The 17841-nt window shown below is 61.8% G+C and overlaps 1 protein-coding gene across 3 annotated transcripts in view; it reads left to right on the top strand.

Moving 5' to 3' along the window:
- Window positions 1-17841, top strand: part of ADGRB1 (adhesion G protein-coupled receptor B1) — a 70288-nt gene that overhangs the window by 21533 nt on the left and 30914 nt on the right. For all 3 annotated transcript variants that reach the window (XM_059901224.1, XM_059901222.1, XM_059901221.1), the window contains exons 13-16: window positions 383-526; window positions 967-1042; window positions 1147-1249; window positions 2136-2179. In XM_059901224.1, the coding sequence (XP_059757207.1) occupies window positions 383-526; window positions 967-1042; window positions 1147-1249; window positions 2136-2179 (367 nt within the window). The remainder of the gene's footprint in view (window positions 1-382; window positions 527-966; window positions 1043-1146; window positions 1250-2135; window positions 2180-17841) is intronic.

Raw genomic sequence — 17841 nt, 5'->3', positions numbered from 1 at the left:
GGTCCCTCTGTGGCCGCAGACCTGCCCGCAGAACCCGTCTCTGGCACCTCTGGGGCCACAGGGACTGGGTCCAGGCCTGGGTCCTCATAAGGGCCATGGGGCTCCTGCTGGGGTGGGAGTGTCATTTGAGGGCTTGGAAGGAACCAGGAAGTCGTCCGGGCCCTGGACCTCATGGGGAGGCTGGTGTCAGGCTCCCGCCTGGCTGGGTGGCCCCGTGCGCGCTGCACCCACTCTGAGCCAGGAGCACCCCCGTGTCGTGGTCCTGGGCTCCGGGGCCCACTCCCCGTCCCAGGGCCGAGGCTCCTCTCGTGAGCCGGCTTTGCGTCTCACCGTCTCTGTCTCCCTTTGTCTCTGTCGCCTCTTGCTGCCTCCCGAACCCCAGTCCTCAGCATCCATAAGCTCCCGGCCAGTGGAGCCACGGACATCAGCTTCCCTATGAAGGGCTGGCGGGCCACGGGCGACTGGGCCAAGGTGCCAGAGGACAGGGTCACTGTGTCCAAGAGCGTCTTCTCCACGGGGCTGGCAGGTGAGGAGCCTCGGGGTGTGGGAGGGGCCCCCCAGAGTCTGAGGCTCCCCCCCAGGAAGTTCCTTCTGGAGTCTGGCCTGCTGCTTCAAGGGCTAGGGTGGCATCCGTCTCTTCTCAGTGTTCCCCGGGTTGCCCCCTCCTCCAGGAAGCCCTCCCTGCCCTCCCTGTATTGGGAGGCTCCCAGGCAATCTTGGCTGAATGGACCAATGCACCCCCTCACCGCAGGGAGGGAGAGGGTCTTGCCTGGAGTCACACAGCAGGTGACTCTGGTTCCCAGGAAGATGAACTGTGCCCTGCCAGCCCCCGGGTCTCAGGAGTCACTCAGGGGGACCCAGGCAGTGCTGCATCCGCAGTCGGGGGGGACATACACTCCCCTTGCCCAAGCAGGGTCCCGGTTTGTGGGTGGCCGGGAGGAGGGTGACCGCGGTGCTGTCTTCCAGAGGCTGATGACTCGTCCGTGTTCGTGGTGGGCACCGTGCTCTACAGAAACCTGGGCAGCTTCCTGGCCCTGCAGAGGTGGGTGCCGCGGGCACACGGGCTGGGGGTCAGGGAGGCCAGGCCTGGGGGAGGTGAGGGCGCAGAGCTCCCGACCCCGACACGGCCCGCCGGCTCTCCCCCAGGAACACGACCGTCCTGAACTCCAAGGTCATCTCGGTGACCGTGAAGCCCCCTCCCCGCTCCCTGCTCACACCCTTGGAGATCGAGTTCGCCCACATGTACAACGTGAGTGCCCTCCGTGTGCACGTCTGCGTGCGCGTGCCCCTCTGCCTGATCCCACGTGTGGTATGTGCTCACACGTCTCCACCTCGCGTCAGCCTTGAGAGAGAGCTCCCTTACTCCCGAGTGACAGGTGGGGATACAGGCTGGCAGAGCTGCGGGGACTTGCCCAGGGTCACCCAGCAGGGCCGTGTGGGAGCTGAGGCTCAACCCCGCCCCGTCAGCCTGGCTGTTCCCTCGGGGAAGAGAGAGCCATGCTCTTATGAGAAACGCATCTGCCCCGGCCTCGCGGACCCCCTACACCCTGCTCCTTGGCGCTTTCCCTCGGGCCTCAGAGCAGCCGGCGCCACGAAGCCCTCGGACCAGCCGAGAGCCAGGAGCCGCCCCGGTTACCCAGCCAGGACAGGGCAGCGCCAGGCCAGGCTGTGGGAAGAGCCGGGCCTTCCTTTCCCGCTGTGAGGCCTTGGGCCTCGCTCAGCCTCTCTCTGCCTTGGCTCCCTCCCTTACCAAGTGGGAACGCTGCTGTTACGACACCGCAGCCCTCGGGACAGGGGTGTCTGCTGAGCCCCACCTGTGCCCCTTGACCCCAGGCTTCCCGTGTTAGCCCATTTTGCGTCCAGCTGCACTGGTCACCTGGGCACCTAGAGCTGGGCTTCGGCCGCTGCTGTCCGGCCCTGCTCAGAGAGGGGACAGAAGATACCCAAAGCCACACAGCAAGTGTAGGGGCCGAGCCGGTGCCCCCCTGCTCTGGGCCTCAGTTCCTCCTCCTCAAACTCTGTCTCTGGGGAACAGCGGAGGGAGGGCGCCTGGCACGCCCACGGGTGGACCCCACAGTGACCCTCGGATGCGGCTCATAGGGCGGCAGGTGGCCTGACCCCTCCCCTCTCTCCAGGGCACCACCAACCAGACCTGTATCCTGTGGGATGAGACGGATGTGTAAGTTCATCTGGGCTTTGTGGCCTCGGGCCCTCGGGGCTGACTTGGGGGGGGGAATGGGGGAGGAGGCTGACCCAGTAGGGGAGGGACATGGGCTTCGGGTTCAGGGCCTCCGACCGTCCCCCCGACCCCGTCTGTCAAGCACGGTCTCTCCCTGCCTAGTTCAGGCTCTGAAGCAGCAGGGCGCGCACCCAGCCGGCCTCGCACTCCTCCCAGGGAAGCCCACCGTCAGGGGTCCCGAGGGGTGTGGAGGTCCCGAGGGGCGTGGGGGTCCCCCGGACCAGGTGACAGGCAGCAGCACCGCCACGGGCTGGGGCAGCTGGGTGAGACCCAGAGGGATCAGAGAGGAAGCAGAGGCGGGGGCTTCTGGGGCCCCGGGCCCGGTTCCCTGTCCAGCACGTGGCGCCAGCCTGAGCCGCAGCGCGGCGAGTACAGGTGGGCGTGGGGCATTGGTCTGGTCTGGCCGGGCTGTGATTCGGGGTCACAGGGCTGTGTGGGCACCCAGAGCAGGGTGTCCTCGCAGACCCAAGGAGGCGAAGGGAAAGGTGGGTGGGGTCTCGTGTAGTCACAGGGAAGAGTTTGTGCAAAGGCCCTAAAGTGGGGGCGGCCCTCAGAGGTGAGGAGGGTCAGAATCTGGGGAGACTGGGCAGGAGAGAGCTTAATGTCTGGATCCTGATGGGCCAGGTGGGCCTGGGGAGGGCTGGGCCTTCCCCGCAAGGGGTTTGGTATCCGTTGAGGAGGGGGTGGTCAGAGAGCTGCGTGTCATTGTTACCACCCGCCTCGCTCAGCCCTGGCACCGCCAGTCCCCAGGCCAGCACCCGGGCCAGGGGGTACATGCGGCGAGTCCCTCACACTATGGGCAGTGCAGTGACGAAGGTGCATCCCGGGGAGGTCAGGGGAGGCTCCCGGAGTGGCTGACACTCAAGGAGGACACATTTCCCTGCAGAGAATGTGAGGGAGGGGTCTCGGGCAGAAGCACAGTTTGAGCAAAAGTGTGGAGGCAGGAAGGTACAGGAGGAACAGGAGGCGTGGCCAGGAAGAGCAGGCAGCTAGAGAGGCGCAGGGGTGCGGGGAGGCTGCAGGGGCCATGGGGCCACTTTGTAGGGGCAGCGTGCCAGGAACCATGGGAACCTGGGGAGGGACGTGATCATCGTGTATCCATCCTTCCATCCATCCATCCATCCATCCATCCATCCCCCATTCATCTATCCATCCACCCACCCACCCTTCTATCCATCCATCCATCCCCCCATCCATCCACCCACCCACCCACCTATCTACCCACCCACTCACTCATCCACCCATCCACCCCGCGATCCATCCATCCATCCACCCACCCACCCACCAATCTACCCATCTACCCACCCGCCCAGCCACGTATCCCCCAGTGATTACTGACCACTGACAAGGCACTCCTCTACAAGGTCCTGGCCCTCAGCCTCCTCCTATGCCTGATGAGTAGGAACAGGAAATTAGGAACGTATAGATCCTTGTGAAACTGTCAGGGCGTGCCACATGCCAAGAAGTGGAGGCAGTGGATCTAGTGGCAGGTGGGGCGAGGTGCCTTTCAGAGCAGGTTCACAGAAGCCTCTCTAGGGTGGTGTTTGAGCAGAGGCCTGACACGGCACTGTACACGTGGGTGTCTGGGGACAAGCATTTTGGCAGAAGGAACAGGCAGTGCAAAGGCCCCGTGTGTGCAGGGAGTGTGCAGGGCCGTAGCGCAGACTGCACTGCCCTTTCCCACTCTGGCTCTGAGGGTGTGAGGACAGGGTCTGGGGCCGGGAGCTGGGCTGGGGGAGAGCTGGGGCGGACCCTGTAACCCTGGGAAACTGGCCCTCTGGCTTTGGTTGCTGTCGACTGTTTTTCTCTGGATTTCGCAAGTGGCATAAACTCTTTGTACAAAACGGGGTGTCAGAAAAGGGTGAAAAGAGAAGAAACAAGAAAGAGGGCCCACGTTCTCACAGTACCCAGGCTGGCCCCCCTGGCCGTCGTGAGAGGTTGTGCAGCGGCTGCAGTCCATCCCTGATGCCAGCACAAGCGCCTCCCCACAGCCCAGAAACCCTCCCAACAGGCTGTTCAAAGGCTGCCCGCAGCTCCCTGGCGGTGCCCGGTTCACCCAGCGGCCCAGCATCCTCGCTTGGACAGCGCTGCTCACATTTCTGGTCGTCCCCTTGGCTTTGAGTCCCCCAGACCGTTCCGAGGTCTTGGTAGTGAATTGCTTTCCAGAGAGGTGGACCCATCCCCTTTGCTCTCCCAGGGCAGCAGGTTGTGAGAGGTCTGGCCAGCCCAGTGTCAAGTTCACTGTCCTTTGGGGCTGATGGTCTGGGGCAGATTCCACCCTCCAGAAGCCTCAGCCTTCCATCCCCGTGGCGGAGTCTGCCTGCTTGCGTGTGAGAGCAGAGTGGGGAAAGGACAGCGGCCAGGTCCACGGGTGCTCACCCCTGGCCGTGGCCTCCACTTGCCCTTCCGCTCTCAGGTGTGGGGAGCCCACCCACCGCCCCAGGCCTGCTTTGCCCACCGCCGGTCACCTCTGGATAGATGGGATCGTTACGGTCTCTGCACCTCGGTTCAGGGCCTCGAGGACAGTGGGAAGGTGACAACAGCTGTGCTGTCTGAAGCCCCCTGAAACGCATTTTGCCCGCAAGCTCCCTGTGCAGTCCTGGGTGCAGCCCCGGGAGCCCTGCTGACTGTGCCTATTACCTCTGGGGAATCTGAAGCTCCAGAAGGACTGTGGTCCAGCTCAGAGTGGGGACTGAGGCATCTGATCCAGAGCTGGACAGCCTGGGACCCAGAGGCTGACACTGGGGGAGGGGGGCCACGGGGAGAAGGTGGCTGGCTCTGCCCCCTCCCCCGCCCTCCCCCCTCTGCTCTGTGCGGGACAGCACCTCCCTCCACCGCAGGGCGGGGCCACTTCTCACATAAATGGGCTCAGAGGAGCCAAGGGTTTCCCAGGAGACCTGAAATGGGGACCAGGGACAGGGCCCCAGGTCTGTTTCCACCAGTGTGCCCAGAGATCAGGTCTGTGCTGGTGTGGGCTTGTGTTTGTGTGTGTTTGGATGAGAAAGGGTCTCACGTGTCTGCAGAATTGTGTGCGTTGGGGGGGGGGGGGGGTGCCAGCGGGGGGTGAGAGCCATCAGTGACCATCAGCTGAGAAGTAGTGACCTTCTGACCCATGACTGGGCCCTGGTCACTGAAGGAGCCTAGATTCCCAATCCCAAACTGAGCCCTTGTCGTGGTCCCACGCTGAGCCCTGACCCTGGTCACACTCTCAGCCCTGACCCTGGTCACACTCTCAGCCCTGAGCCTGGTCCCACTCTCAGCCCTGACCCTGGTCACAGTCTCAGCCCTGACCCTGGTCACACACTGAGCCCTGACCCTGGTCACAGTCTGAGCCCTGAGCCTGGTCACACACTGAGCCCTGACCCTGGTCACACTCTCAGCCCTGAGCCTGGTCCCACGCTGAGCCCTACCCCGTGTCTCATCTGGAGTCACTCGTGCATGTTCGCATGTAGTCGTGCACGTGTCATGTGCGTGGAGGGCTGCCTCCTCTTCCAGCCACACGTAACAGTCAACCATGTGACACAGTCGTCTTGGAAAGTCTGAGTCAGAGGCTTCCACCCACAGGGCAGACCCTCTACTGCCTCGCCCCCAGTTGTACGCACACACGGACTCAACATCTACAGCTGAGGCGACTGCTCACAGCGAGGCTCAAGGCCGCCCCCCCTCACCCCCGCACACCTACGCCAGCCTGACCAGTGGCAGTGAGGGCCGAGGGAGCAGGGCTGTTAAGGAGGGAAAGGGGGACTTTGCAGAATTCTCAAATGTTTAGGGGGATGGAGGATGGGTGGGTAGACGGGGGGGTGGAGGATGGGTGGGTCGGTAGGTGGATGGATGGATGGAGGGTGGATGGGTGGGTGGGTGGAGGATGGGTGCAGGGAGGATGGGCTGGTGGGTGACAGGGGTTGATGAAGGCCAGGAGCACATCCCTGGAGTTAAGTCCTGTGGTTCTGAAAGGACAGCTCCCTGGATCTTTCACTCGTAGAAGCTGCAAATGTTTTGCGGTTTCCTTTTTAAAAACAAACAAGAATTACATAGAGCATAAAAGTCAGAGCTGGCAAGATCCTCAGAAATCATTTGCTCTGCCCTCACTTGAAAATGGTGTAGCTGAGGCCCAGTGTGGGGACCTCAGGACAGGCCAGGCCTGGGCCAGACGCGCTCCATGGTGCTCGTCCTGCTACGCCAGCGTTTCTTTCGGGAGGTGTTTTGCCCGATACCAGTCCCACGTGGGCTCCAGGGAGGGCAGGGTTCTATGCCCACTGTGTCTTGTGCTGCCGGGTCCACACTCGAGTCAGCTATAAAGGCTCTGAGAAGTCCTGCAGCAGCCTCCCCTTCAGTCGGGTTGGGGCACTTGGCACCCTTACTCTGTAACTTGAGCTGGCAGAGCAGAAGCTGGGACAGGCTGGTGGAGGGCGTGGTGTTCCCGCAGAGTCTGTGGGGTCCTTTCCCGAAGCCTGAGCCCACTCCAGGCACCTTTAGAACCCTCTCATTTACTCACACAAGCTTCCTCAGTCCAGCTGAGGACCGGGGCCCAGAGTGACAAGCCCAGGGTCGCCCCGTGGGTCGTGCGAGTCTGCGCTCTCTCCCCGCCCGTGCCGACCCCCAGCCCTGCTGGGTGCAGCTGTCCTGGGGGACGCTGAGGACCCAGGGCCAGCCCCCTCCCTGGGGTCCTTGCCCAAGTACGTGTCCTGGTCCCTTTAAGAGCCTTGCCCCTCCCCTATCCTTGGTTTCCTTGGAGAGGGCAGTGAGGGGCCAGGCCGAGGGGGGCAAGCGGAAGGGAGTCTTGGCAGGGTCCCCAGGTCGCTGTCAGCGACCGGTTCCCAGCCCAATTTCTCCCACGCCGCCGGCTGGTTCCTGATGGGGGCAGAGGAGGCCGGCTGAGGGGGACAAGGAGGGGGATGGGGTAGGAGACGGGCTAGACACCGAAGGCCTCCCTGGTGGCCGGGGTAGGGCCTCGGGATCCACGTCATCAGTGAGCACGGGAGGGAGGTGGGGGGACATGCTCTGCTCCCCCCACCCGGATGGGGGCTGGGGCTGGGGGAGGGGTGCAGAGCTGCTCTCAGAGGCGCGACCACCCACCCGTCCTAGCCTCTGCTCTGGACTCAGCCCAGCCCCTTCCCCAGCGCCCGTCCCTTCTCTGAGCCGCCCCCTACTTCGTCCTTGGGGAGCAGGGGTCTGGCAGAGGCCCACGGTGGGCCTGCCTGTCCCCTGCCGGGTGTGGGAGCTGGAAGGGACAGACAGCCATGAGGTCACGGCCCAGGGGCAGCAGCTGTGCTCTGAACCTGGGGCAGTGAGCGTCCCCACTGCCCTGCTGGCAGCCCAGCTCCCGCAGCCACTACCGGCCGCCCCGTGGGCCCCCTCGCCACTCCCCTCTTTGGTGCCAGCTGGAACACTTGGCGCCTTTGTCCATGGTCCCCGTGCCCTCTTCTCCAGCCTCAAAAGCCACCTGCTCCTGGAGGCCTTTCTGCCTGTTTTTCTACATCCCCAGCCCTGTCCCCTTCCTCCCAGCTCTGACCCCCATTTGCAGCAACTCCGTGTATCCGCATGTTTGTTCCCCCAGCAGAGTGTGAGGCCCGCCGTGCGCAGGGCCTGGGTCTCCTCATCCAGCGTGCCACCTCCCCCCACGCCGGGTACACAGGAAGCCCTCAGGAGGGCTTATTCTAACGGCCCCTGCCCTGTCGCCCTCTTTTTCTTCCTGCTGGAAAGAGCACTGCTTGGCCAGTGGCGCCCCGGTGAGGTGCGTCTGGGGAAGGGGGCAGGGTTCGGTGCCAGGAGCAGGCTGGGGGCGTCACAGACATGTGCTCGAGGGTCTGGGGGGTGCCTGAGCGTGGGGGACTTTCTGGGGCGGAGTCAGGGCCCATGAGTCTCCCGCTGGGCGTGTCCAGCTGCGTCCCGTCCTGGTGCTTTCCCACCTCTGCGGGGCCCCGTGTGTCTGGGTGCCCCTGTGTCAGTGGTGTGGGTGTGCGCCCCTATGAGTGTGGTGTCCATGGAGACTCGAGGGTGAGGGTCCGGGGCTGACGGGTCAGGGGAGGCACAGGACGTGGGCAGCCCTGAGCCCCCGGGGGCTGCTGGATGGGAGCGGGGGCCACGCCGGGCAGTGCTGGGCGGCTCGGTGTTGGGAGGGTGCCAAGGGTGCACAGGGCAGCTGTGGGCGGGGGCAGGTTGAGTCAACCACGTTGTCTGTCCCTGGTCAAGTGGCCGAGGGGTCAGCGGAGCGTGGCACGGCCGGGGCCTGGGGCTGGGCGGGGCCCCTTCAAGGCCTCGCCTCCTCCTTGCCTCCTGTGCCCGCGCTGGTGATGGCGGCGTTGGGGGGGACAAGGAGGAGAGCCTGGAGTTGCCCTCAGGGAGGAGGGGGCGCCCACGGGGAGGTCAGTGCCGGGCCCTGAGCGCACGGGGCAGTGCCAGGAAGGGGGGAGGGTACTCACTTCTCTCCTCCACTGAGACCTGGGGGCTCCAAGAGGGGCCGCCTAGGGGGAGGGGGACAGCTGCCTCGTCGGGCCACTTGGTGCAGGGAGGGCGCAGGTGAGGACAGAGCAGGGGCTCTCCGGGAAGGACCAGGCCTGGCTGGAGACAGAGGTACTTCAGGCCGCTCCTGACAGGGATTTCATCTGTCTGTCTGTCCTTCTGTTTCCGATGTTCCCGAGCTCTGTGTCTTCATAGTGACGTCAGCCCTCGGTTGAGCGCTCACCCACGCCCAGCACTTGGGCCCCCTTCGTCCTCCCAGGAGGAGGGGTCAGTGCGGGGGCTGCCCCTGCCCAGGCCCTGCCACCCCCGCAGGACCCCCGTCTGCCTCGCATCCTCCGGAGTCCCGCTCGCCGCTCCCCAGGCCCGCACGCCCCGGGCTGCCAGGCCTTTGCCCCCGCTCTTCCCACAGTGTCACAGCGTCGTTCCATCTGCTGCCTGCACGGTCGTGTCAAATGGGGAGGTGCTTCGCCTGGCACATGTTCCGGGCCCTGTGTGACATGGGGGGCGGAGCAGAGCTCTGACCTCCAGCCTGGACGCCAATCCTGGCCCTGTTCTCACTGACGGGTGACTGTGGGCAAGCCCTTTAGCCTCCTTGAGCCTCAGTTTCCTCATCTGTCCAAGGGGCGGCTGTGATTCCTTGACGAGATGATGCGTTAAGGAGCTGGACCAGGAAATGCTCAGCAAGTAGACGCCGTCATTACCTCCCCCCACCCTGTTCCAAGAAGCCTGCGGGGGGACAGCAGTGAGCCACTCAGGCAAAGCACGTGCCCTCGGGGGGCAGGGGGATGGGGCACAGCTGCCCCACATGCTGGGAATAAAGGACCACCTCTAGGAGTGGGCTTCCTGGGGAGGGGGAGCTGGAGTCCTGGGGCAGGAGGGTAGTAGAGGCCCCCCAAGCCCAAGGCACAGTATGTGCAAAGGCACCAAGGCATTTGGGGTGCTGGGGTACAAGTGGTGAGAGGTGGGCTGGGGGCCTCCGCCAGCTCCACTTTTTAGGAGCAGAGAGGGGTGAGCTCTCTGGCCTTGAGGTAATCAAGCACAGGCAGAATGGGACTGGGTTTTGGAAGGACAGCGTGACACTTCCTGGGCACCTGCTCTGGGCCTGGTCCTTCTGCCAAAAGCTCATTCCAAGTTCAGACCAGGCCCCAGACCTCACATAAGAAGCCTGAGGCTCAGAGTGGTGGAGAGGCTTGCGCGGGTCACACAGCCAGCTCGCGGGTCCTGACCCTGCAAAGCCCTGAACTTGGATGGCCCCAGTGATCTTGAAGAGGCTTGGTGAGGACAGGGCTGGGGGATTGTGGGGTCCCTGCCACTGGGATGGGCCTGGAGGGCGCACGGTGACCCTCCTCCCTCGAGACACTTGCTTCCCTCCGCTCGGGGTGTGCAGTTGCTAGTTTCCTGAGGCAGAAAAGTCTTAATCTAAACCCCAGCTTGCCAGGCGGCTCAGTGGTTTGCTGGTATGGTATTGGGAGGGCAGGGACTAATGTCCTCATCTCTGCAGGAAGCTGACTAGGGATGCGGGAGGGCAAGATGTGGGGTAGACACAGGAAAACTTGGCAGGGAGGGCAGGGTGACCGTGGGTGTCCATTATCCTTTCTTGGCCTTGGTGCAGAGGCACCTGGAAATGGGGGATGATGAAACAAACTTGAGGTTCATCTTGAGAGGCAGGTGAACTAGGAGATGCCTGGAGGGTGGGGTGTGGTCAGGGGTGTGATGGATAATGGCGATGGCGTGGTTGCCTGGGTTCAGCCCATCATGGTTGATGGGGTTGGTGGTGAGGCCTCCTGCAAGACGGGTTCCGCCTACACGGTGTCCTGGACATGGCGAGTTGAATGTTGGTGATGGGGATTACCAGCTAGTGTTGGTCCACAGACATGGTGCTGGTTCAGAGGTGATGGCAGTCATGGTGATATTGCTAACAGCGGAGGTGATGCTGGTGACCATGGTGATCATGTAATTGTGGTGACCAAAAAGATGGAGAAATGGTGGTGACATGGTAGTGATGATTGTGCTGTTGATGGTGGTAGTATTGGTGGTGAGAGTGATAGCATTGGAAATGATGTGTTGTTGATGGTAGTGATGATGGTGATGGTGGTGGTGATGATAATGTTGGTGCAATGGTAGTGTTGCTGCTGATGGTGTGATTGTTGTTGGTGGTGGCAATGGTGGTAATAATGGTCGTGTTATTGTTGCTGCTGTTAGTGTTGGTAATGGTGATGGCGTTGGTAGTGGAGATGATGGTGAGGGTGGTAGTAATGATGACGCTGTTGATAACATAATGGTGGTGGTGGTGTTGGTGTTGATGGTGTTGCTGATAGTGGGGATACTGGTGATGGAGTGGAAATGGTAGTGGTATTTATGATGATATCGATGGTGTTGGTAGTGGTGATGGTGGGAGTAATGACTGTGTTAGTGATGATGGTGGTGGTATTAATGTTGGTGATGATGGGGATGTGGTGATGGTGGTGGTGGTGGTGATGATGGTGATGGTGGTAGTATGATTGTGTCATTCTTGATGCTGACGATGGTGGTGCTGTTGATAATATAATAGTGGTGTTGAAGTTGATTGTGTTGGTAGTGGCGATGGCAGTGATGTGGTGGTAATGACAGTACTGATGATGTTGGTGGTGATGGTGGTAGTAATGATTGTGCTGTTGATGGTGCTGGTGGCGGTGTTAATGATGTTGCTGATGGTGGTGACAGGGTGGTAATGGTGGTGCTGATGGTGTTGATGATGTTGATGGTGGTGACGGTGGTGATGTTGGTAGTGGGGATGGTGGCGATGGAGTGGAAATGGTCGTGGTATTGATGATGATATTGATGGTGTTGGTGGTGGCAATGGTGGTGATGTAGTGGTAATGATGGTCTGATGATGTTGATGGTGGTGGTATTATTGTGTCATTCTTGATGCTGGTGGTGGGGCTGTTGATAATGTAATGCTGTTTCTTTTTCAATGTAGTAATTGTATTTTTTTATTAATTTTTATTGGAGTATAGTTGCTTTATACTGTTGTGTTAGTTTCTGCTGTACAGCAAAGTGAATCAGTTATATGTATACATATATCCCCTCTTTTTTAGATTTCCTTCCCATTTAGGTCACCACAGAGCACTGAGTAGAGTTCCCTGTGCTATACAGTAGGTTCTCATTAGTTATCCATTTTATGCATAGTAGTGTGTATATGTCCATCCCAATCTCCCAATTCATCCCACCCCCTCTTTCCCCCTTGGTTCCCATAAGTTTGTTCTGGACACCTGTGTCTCTACTTCTGTTTTTGCAAATAAGTTCATCTGGACCATTTTTCTAGATTCCACATATAAGCAAGTATTATATGATATTTGTTTTTCTCTTTCTGACTTACTTCACTCTGTATGACAGTCTCTAGGTCCATCCACATCTCTGCAAACGGCCCTATTTTGTTCCTTTCTATGGCTAAGTAATATTCCATTGTATACATGTGCCACATCTTCTTTATCCATTCCTCTGTTGATGAACATTTAGGTTGCTTCCATGTCCTGGCTATTGTAAATAGTGCTGCAATGAACATTGGGGTGCATGTGTCTTTTTGAATTATGGTTTTCTCAGGGTATATGCCCAGGAGTGGGATTGCTGTGTCATATGGTAGTTCTATTTTTAGTTTTTTAAGGACCCTCCATACTGTTCTCCATAGTGGCTGTATCAATTTACATTCCCACCAACAGTGCAAGAGGGTTCCCTTTTCTCCACACCCTCTCCAGCATTTACTGTTTGTAGATTTTTTGATGATGGCCATTCGGACTGGTGTGAGGTGATACCTCACTGTAGTTTCGATTTGCATTTCTCTAATACGTAGTGCTGGTATTGCTGTTGATGGTGTTGGTGGTGATGGTGATGGTGATGTTATTGATGTTGGTGGTAGTTTCAGTGAGAGCCATGAGGGTGGAGGCTGTGGTGACAGTTAAGGTGGTGGTGGTCTCAGCTCTTTGGGGGATTTGAAGCCACCCCCCATGGGAACCAGGACGCTCCCATGGCACAGTTTTGGAGGTAGACTGCAGCAGACAGGGTCAGACGCCAGCCCGAGGAGATGAGAGGGTGGGGTGGAGGGCAGAGGGGAGCGCTCACGAGGCCACGCAGTCTGGGAGGGTGTCTTGGAGGAGACAAAGCTGGGCCAGCTGAGGGTGGTGAGGCTTGGGATCTCCTGGAGCCAGGGAAGCGCCTGTGGAGGTGCCCAGTGCCCAGCACAGGGCCTGAGCAGGCGGGCGAGGGACGCGCTTGCTGAATGAGTGAGTGATGGACCAGCCTGACCCCCAGCTGCACCAGCGGCTGGAGTGTGAGGGGGTGGGGTGTCGAGGCGCTGGCCCCTCAGCTGGTAGGGGTAGGTGACAGGCTGGACAGAGCCGGGCCAGAGGTGCACCAGGCGAAGGTCTGAGTGAGGGGCAAAGGGCTCAGGTAGGGTTCCTGGGGTGCAGGGCTCTGAGATGGGAGGAGTTGGCAGGTAGGATGGGGTTTAGCAGGACCCTGGCCCTCCCAGGCCAGATGACTTCCTTGCGAGGCTGGGGAGCTCAGGGTCCCAGCCTCTCCAGGGGCCCCGGTGGCCTTGCCCAGGTGGGTGGGGTGGGTCAGGCGAAGAGCTGCTGAGCCCTGAGAATGGCCAGGTTTCTAGCCTGGGGGCAGGCCTGCGGCCGGAAGCCCTGACTCAGAGCATGGCTGGTGCCAGGTGGGAGCCAGGAGATTGGCATCGTGGCATCGTGGGGAATGTGAGAAGCCCTGGAGGCCCTGGTCACAGCCCCACGGATGCTGAGCCAGCCTGAGACACTATCAGTGCCGCGAGAGCCAGCCCCACGCGGGCAGGGACGCAGGCCTGAGGGGGCATGGGTCTCACCTGGTGATGCACTCAGCAAGACCCAGGTCAGGCAGATATCCATCCCCCAGGGTCCCCAGGGCCACAGTCATTGCCCCCAGGCCCTGAGCCAAGAGGGGATGGAGCTGACCTGGGCTTGCCCTGGGGGTTCTCACAGGCCAGTGACCAGATGGGGGTTGGGCACAGAGCAGGAGGTTGAAGAGGCTTCCTGGAGATGACAATGCCTCGGGGGAGCCCCGAAGGACGAGGCTGAGTCAGCCAGGGGACAGGCGGGTGTGTGGTCAGAGGGACTGGTCAAGATCAAGGCCTGGAGGCAGGAGAGGGCGCCTGTGTTCTGAGTCACCGGTGGTTCCTCTGGGCTGGTGCATGCAGGCAGGGCTGCCAGGGCTGGGATAGTGGGGGTGACGGGGTGCTTGGGAGTCATGATGAGCTCCAGCCGCTGGGTGAGGTAGGACCCAAGAAGGGAGCCCCAGCACGGCAGCAGGGTAGGACCTGTTGGAGGAGCCAGGTGCAACGCTCAGGAACTCACGGCTTATCCAGGCAGGCTCCCTGGAAGAGGAGGCTCAGCACAAGCCTTGGTCTGTGGGTCAGAGGTCAGTAGGCGGAGGTGGGAGGTAGGCACCCTGGATGTGTGAAGCGTGATTCAGCAGGGCTTGTGCCTGGAATGCATGGTTTGGGGAGCACGATGGCCAGTCTGAGGAGTTTTCAGGGGCTCCTAGAAGCCCCTGCCTGCAGAGACACCTTGCCCACTCCCTTTTCCCTCATTGGGGTGAGCTGTGCCCACTCTGGCTTCTCTCTGCTGTGTGGGGGGACACCTGTGAGTCATTCACACTCCACTGTGAATTAGCCCATCAAACCCCAGGGGACCCTGATGCACACCGTCCCATAATAGCACCTGCTTCGTGGGCTGGCAGGAGGCATCCTGAATGTAGCGAAGGCCCTGGCTCAGCGGGCCGGCGGGGGGCTCTCCACGCACCCTCTGTTACTGTCCCCTGATGTCCCACGAGTGTGCCAGGACCTGTGCTGGGCATTGTGTCCCTATGGTCTCCCCACAGCATGTCGGGGAGGATTTATGCCCACTTCATAAGGCAGGCAGCTCAGCTCTGAGTGGCCGGTAGGGAATTGGCCCAGAGGTGGGAACAGGCCTCGGGTGCCCAGTTCCTCCTCCCGGGGCGGGGACGGACGAGCACGTCCGGGCACGGCAGGGACCGGGACGGAGGGGTGCCATAGGCCGAGCCTCCTCCCAGGGCCTCCGACATGCCGTGGCTCCCACCCACCCTGGGCCCCAGAGGAGGTCCCCTGCGGGGTCTCCTGAGCTGGGTGGGGGCCAGGCTGCCTTCTCTGAGCCACCTCACCTGGGCACCGGGATAAGGTTGTGGCTCTGGCACAGGTGCTGAGTGAGGCGGGTCTGCACCGGGCGGGAGCTGCGTGGAGCCGGGACTCACGGTCTGAGTGTGGCTGGAGGGGAGGCTCAAGGGGGAGAGCGGGGAGGCTCAGGGAGGGGGTGGCCAGTCCCCAGGGGCTGTGGGTCCCTGAGCGAGGAGGGAGCCGGGGGAAGGTCTTGAGCAGAGGATGATGTGTCCTGGCATATTTCAGCTGGTGGCGCGGGGACAGGCGGTGGAGGGCAGGGCGGAGGCTGGCAGTGGTGGGTCCCACCAGGGTGGTAGCCACAGCGTGGGGAGCAGAAGTGAGACTCTCAGTGCATTTTGCAAGGAAGGTCAGTTGCTGATGGGTCTGTAGGTATGAGAAGGAAGGAGGGAGGGAGGGTCCTGGAGGCCGCCGCCGCCAGGTTGGAGCGGCAAAGAGGGGCCTTGCTTGTCCACCCATAGCAAGTCCTGGCTGAGCACTCCGACCCCACTGGGGTGCGGGCAGCGGGGGGTGAGCCAGCCAGGCCCCGGTCCTGCCCTCCCAGAGGAGGATGCAGGTGGGAGCATCAGGCCATCACACGTGGCGGGAGAACCGGGCCGAGGCGGAAGGACCCGCGGATGGAGGCCACGGGTCAGGGACGGCCTCGCCGTGAGAGCCGGGGCGCTGGCTGGCCCGTGGCTGTGGCTGTGGAGGCGGAGCCGTCCAGGCCGGGCCCAGCTGGTCGGTGTTCAGGGCACGGACAGCCACCGGCGGGGCCGCGTTCACCGTGGCAGTGACTGGCCTAACACTTTCTCAAGGAGCACGTGGGGCCGGGGAGGCGGGAGCAGGAGGCAGCTGCCCAGGGAGCGAGGGGGTGGATGAGGGTGGCGTGGTGGTGAATGGAGGACACACGGTGTACTCAGGACCGACCCCAAGGCGTCCAAGGGGTGGGGGCGGCAGAGGAGACTCAGGTCTCAGCTCAGGGTCAGGACACACAGTGGGGGCCCGTGTGGAGGGGGGCCGGCTCAGAGCTCAGAAGTGGAGTAAAAGGGACGGGAAATTGTCCCTTGGGTTTGGTGACTTGGGGGCTTTGGTAGGAGCAGGGTGGGTGGAGCCTGTGGTGAGGGACTGGTGGCCTGCAGAGGGGTGGGCAGTGGCTGGACCTTCCTGGGGGCCCTGGTCGATGGGGGAGGCACAGCCTTTCTCTGGGAGCTCTGATCTGAGGGGCCCAGGGCCCCCTGCAACCTCCCCTCAATCTCAGGCAGGGAGGGGCTCCCGCCCTCCTGGTGCTGGCAGGGGCCCCGGCTCCAGCTCCTCCTCTCGCCCTGGACCTGGGGGATGGGGAGGCGCAGGTGGGTGTCACTGACCCAGATTCCTCGGGCCTGGGCCTGGGAGGGGGGGCGTGGCTCTGTGACCCAGATATTCCAAGTTTCTGAAGCTCAGTCAGGAGGCGACCAATGGTGTCCCACATGTGGGAGTGTGTGTGAGGAGGGAACGACCTGCCTGTCTTGCAGAGATGGTAACAGGTGTCACCTGCAGCAGGAAGGATTTCGGTCAGACATGGTGAAGAACTTCCAGATGTTGTGGGTATAAGAGGATACGTCCTGGAGGTTTTGTTGAAGAAAGAGGGCTGAGGGTCCCCTGACCTTTCCCAGTTCAGGGTGTGCCTAAGATGCAAGCGAGGGTCCACCGGTTAGGGACCACCGCCCCCCTGTCCTGCTCCAGCCAGCCCTCAACTGATGCCCAGCGCAACACAGGAAGCTCAGCTAATGGCCTGGGAAACCTCCACTGACCGAGCTCTGCCCTGGTGTGGGACGGGCCTTAGGCAGGCCGCCCTCCGCCTGGTCTGGGCCTTGGGCCATCCTTGAGGGTCCCTTTCAGATTTGCTCCTCGGAGTTCAGTGGCTCAAATACTGTAGGCCTTGTAGGTTGGTCAGACAGACAAAAAACTGGAATCCTGGCCCTCCTGCTGTCTTGCTGTGTGGCCTCGGGCAATCATACCACTTCTCTGAGCCTCAGTTTCTATATCTACACAGCCGAGTTGAGGATTATTGCAAAGATTAAATGATAAAATGCACAGGAAGCTATTAATATTGAGGTGGGGGAGGGGACGAGGAGAGGGTCCCTGTCCCTGTGTCGCGTGTCAGTGGCCTGCCAGAGCCAGGGGGACAGTGGAGTGGGGAGAGGCCAAGGCCAGGGAGCCTGCACTGAGGTCCTGCAGGGTCTGGGTGAGCCCAGAAGCTGCCCACCTCCCAGGCTGCCAGCCCCAGCAGCTGGTTCTCTGGACCAGGGGCGGAGCCCTCCTCGTGCCCTCCGTGGCCTGAGGCTGCAGGGGCAGGCCCTGGCCGGACCCGTCAGCAGAGTGGGCAGTGCTCCTCGTCGTCCCCTCCTCTGGGAGGCTGATAAGCTAATTACTGCCCATAGCAGGAGTCCTGTGGGGCTAACCATCAGCCTGGGCTGGCCTTCTCCCAGGACGTGGCCAGCCGCTGTCAGCCTGGCGCCCTGCAGACCCGCCAGCACTGCCTGGGAACCTGCCAGCCTGCCGGCCCCAGCCAGCCTGGCTCCCCTCACCCCGGGCCTCGGGGTGCTGTCCCTTCCCACCCCTCCCAGCAGCCTTCAGCAGGCGGAAAAGATGGGTTCGGGGTCCCCCCCCCCGACTCAGAGCAGGAGGGCTGAGGCAGCGTCCGTGCCTTGATCTGTGAAAACTAGAGCTGAGACTTGAACCCAGGACCGGCCGGCCACAGACTCCTGCGCTTAGGAGCGGGCACGCGGCCAGCGTCGTGGGCAAGCCTGAGCGAGAGGCAGGCGCTGTCTCCAGGCCGGAACAGCCCGCCGGCCTCCTCCCCGCGGGTCCTGGGTCTTGGGGACTTCTGGGCTGCACTTCCTTGGCCGTCTCGGCGTCTGGTCAGTGACTTGCACGCGCACCCCAGGCGTGAGGATGGGGTGCTCTGGGGCTG

This window comes from Balaenoptera ricei, chromosome 17, assembly GCF_028023285.1.
Source record: "Balaenoptera ricei isolate mBalRic1 chromosome 17, mBalRic1.hap2, whole genome shotgun sequence".
NCBI lineage: Eukaryota > Metazoa > Chordata > Mammalia > Artiodactyla > Balaenopteridae > Balaenoptera > Balaenoptera ricei.
This window is presented reverse-complemented; position numbering and strand designations above follow the sequence as displayed.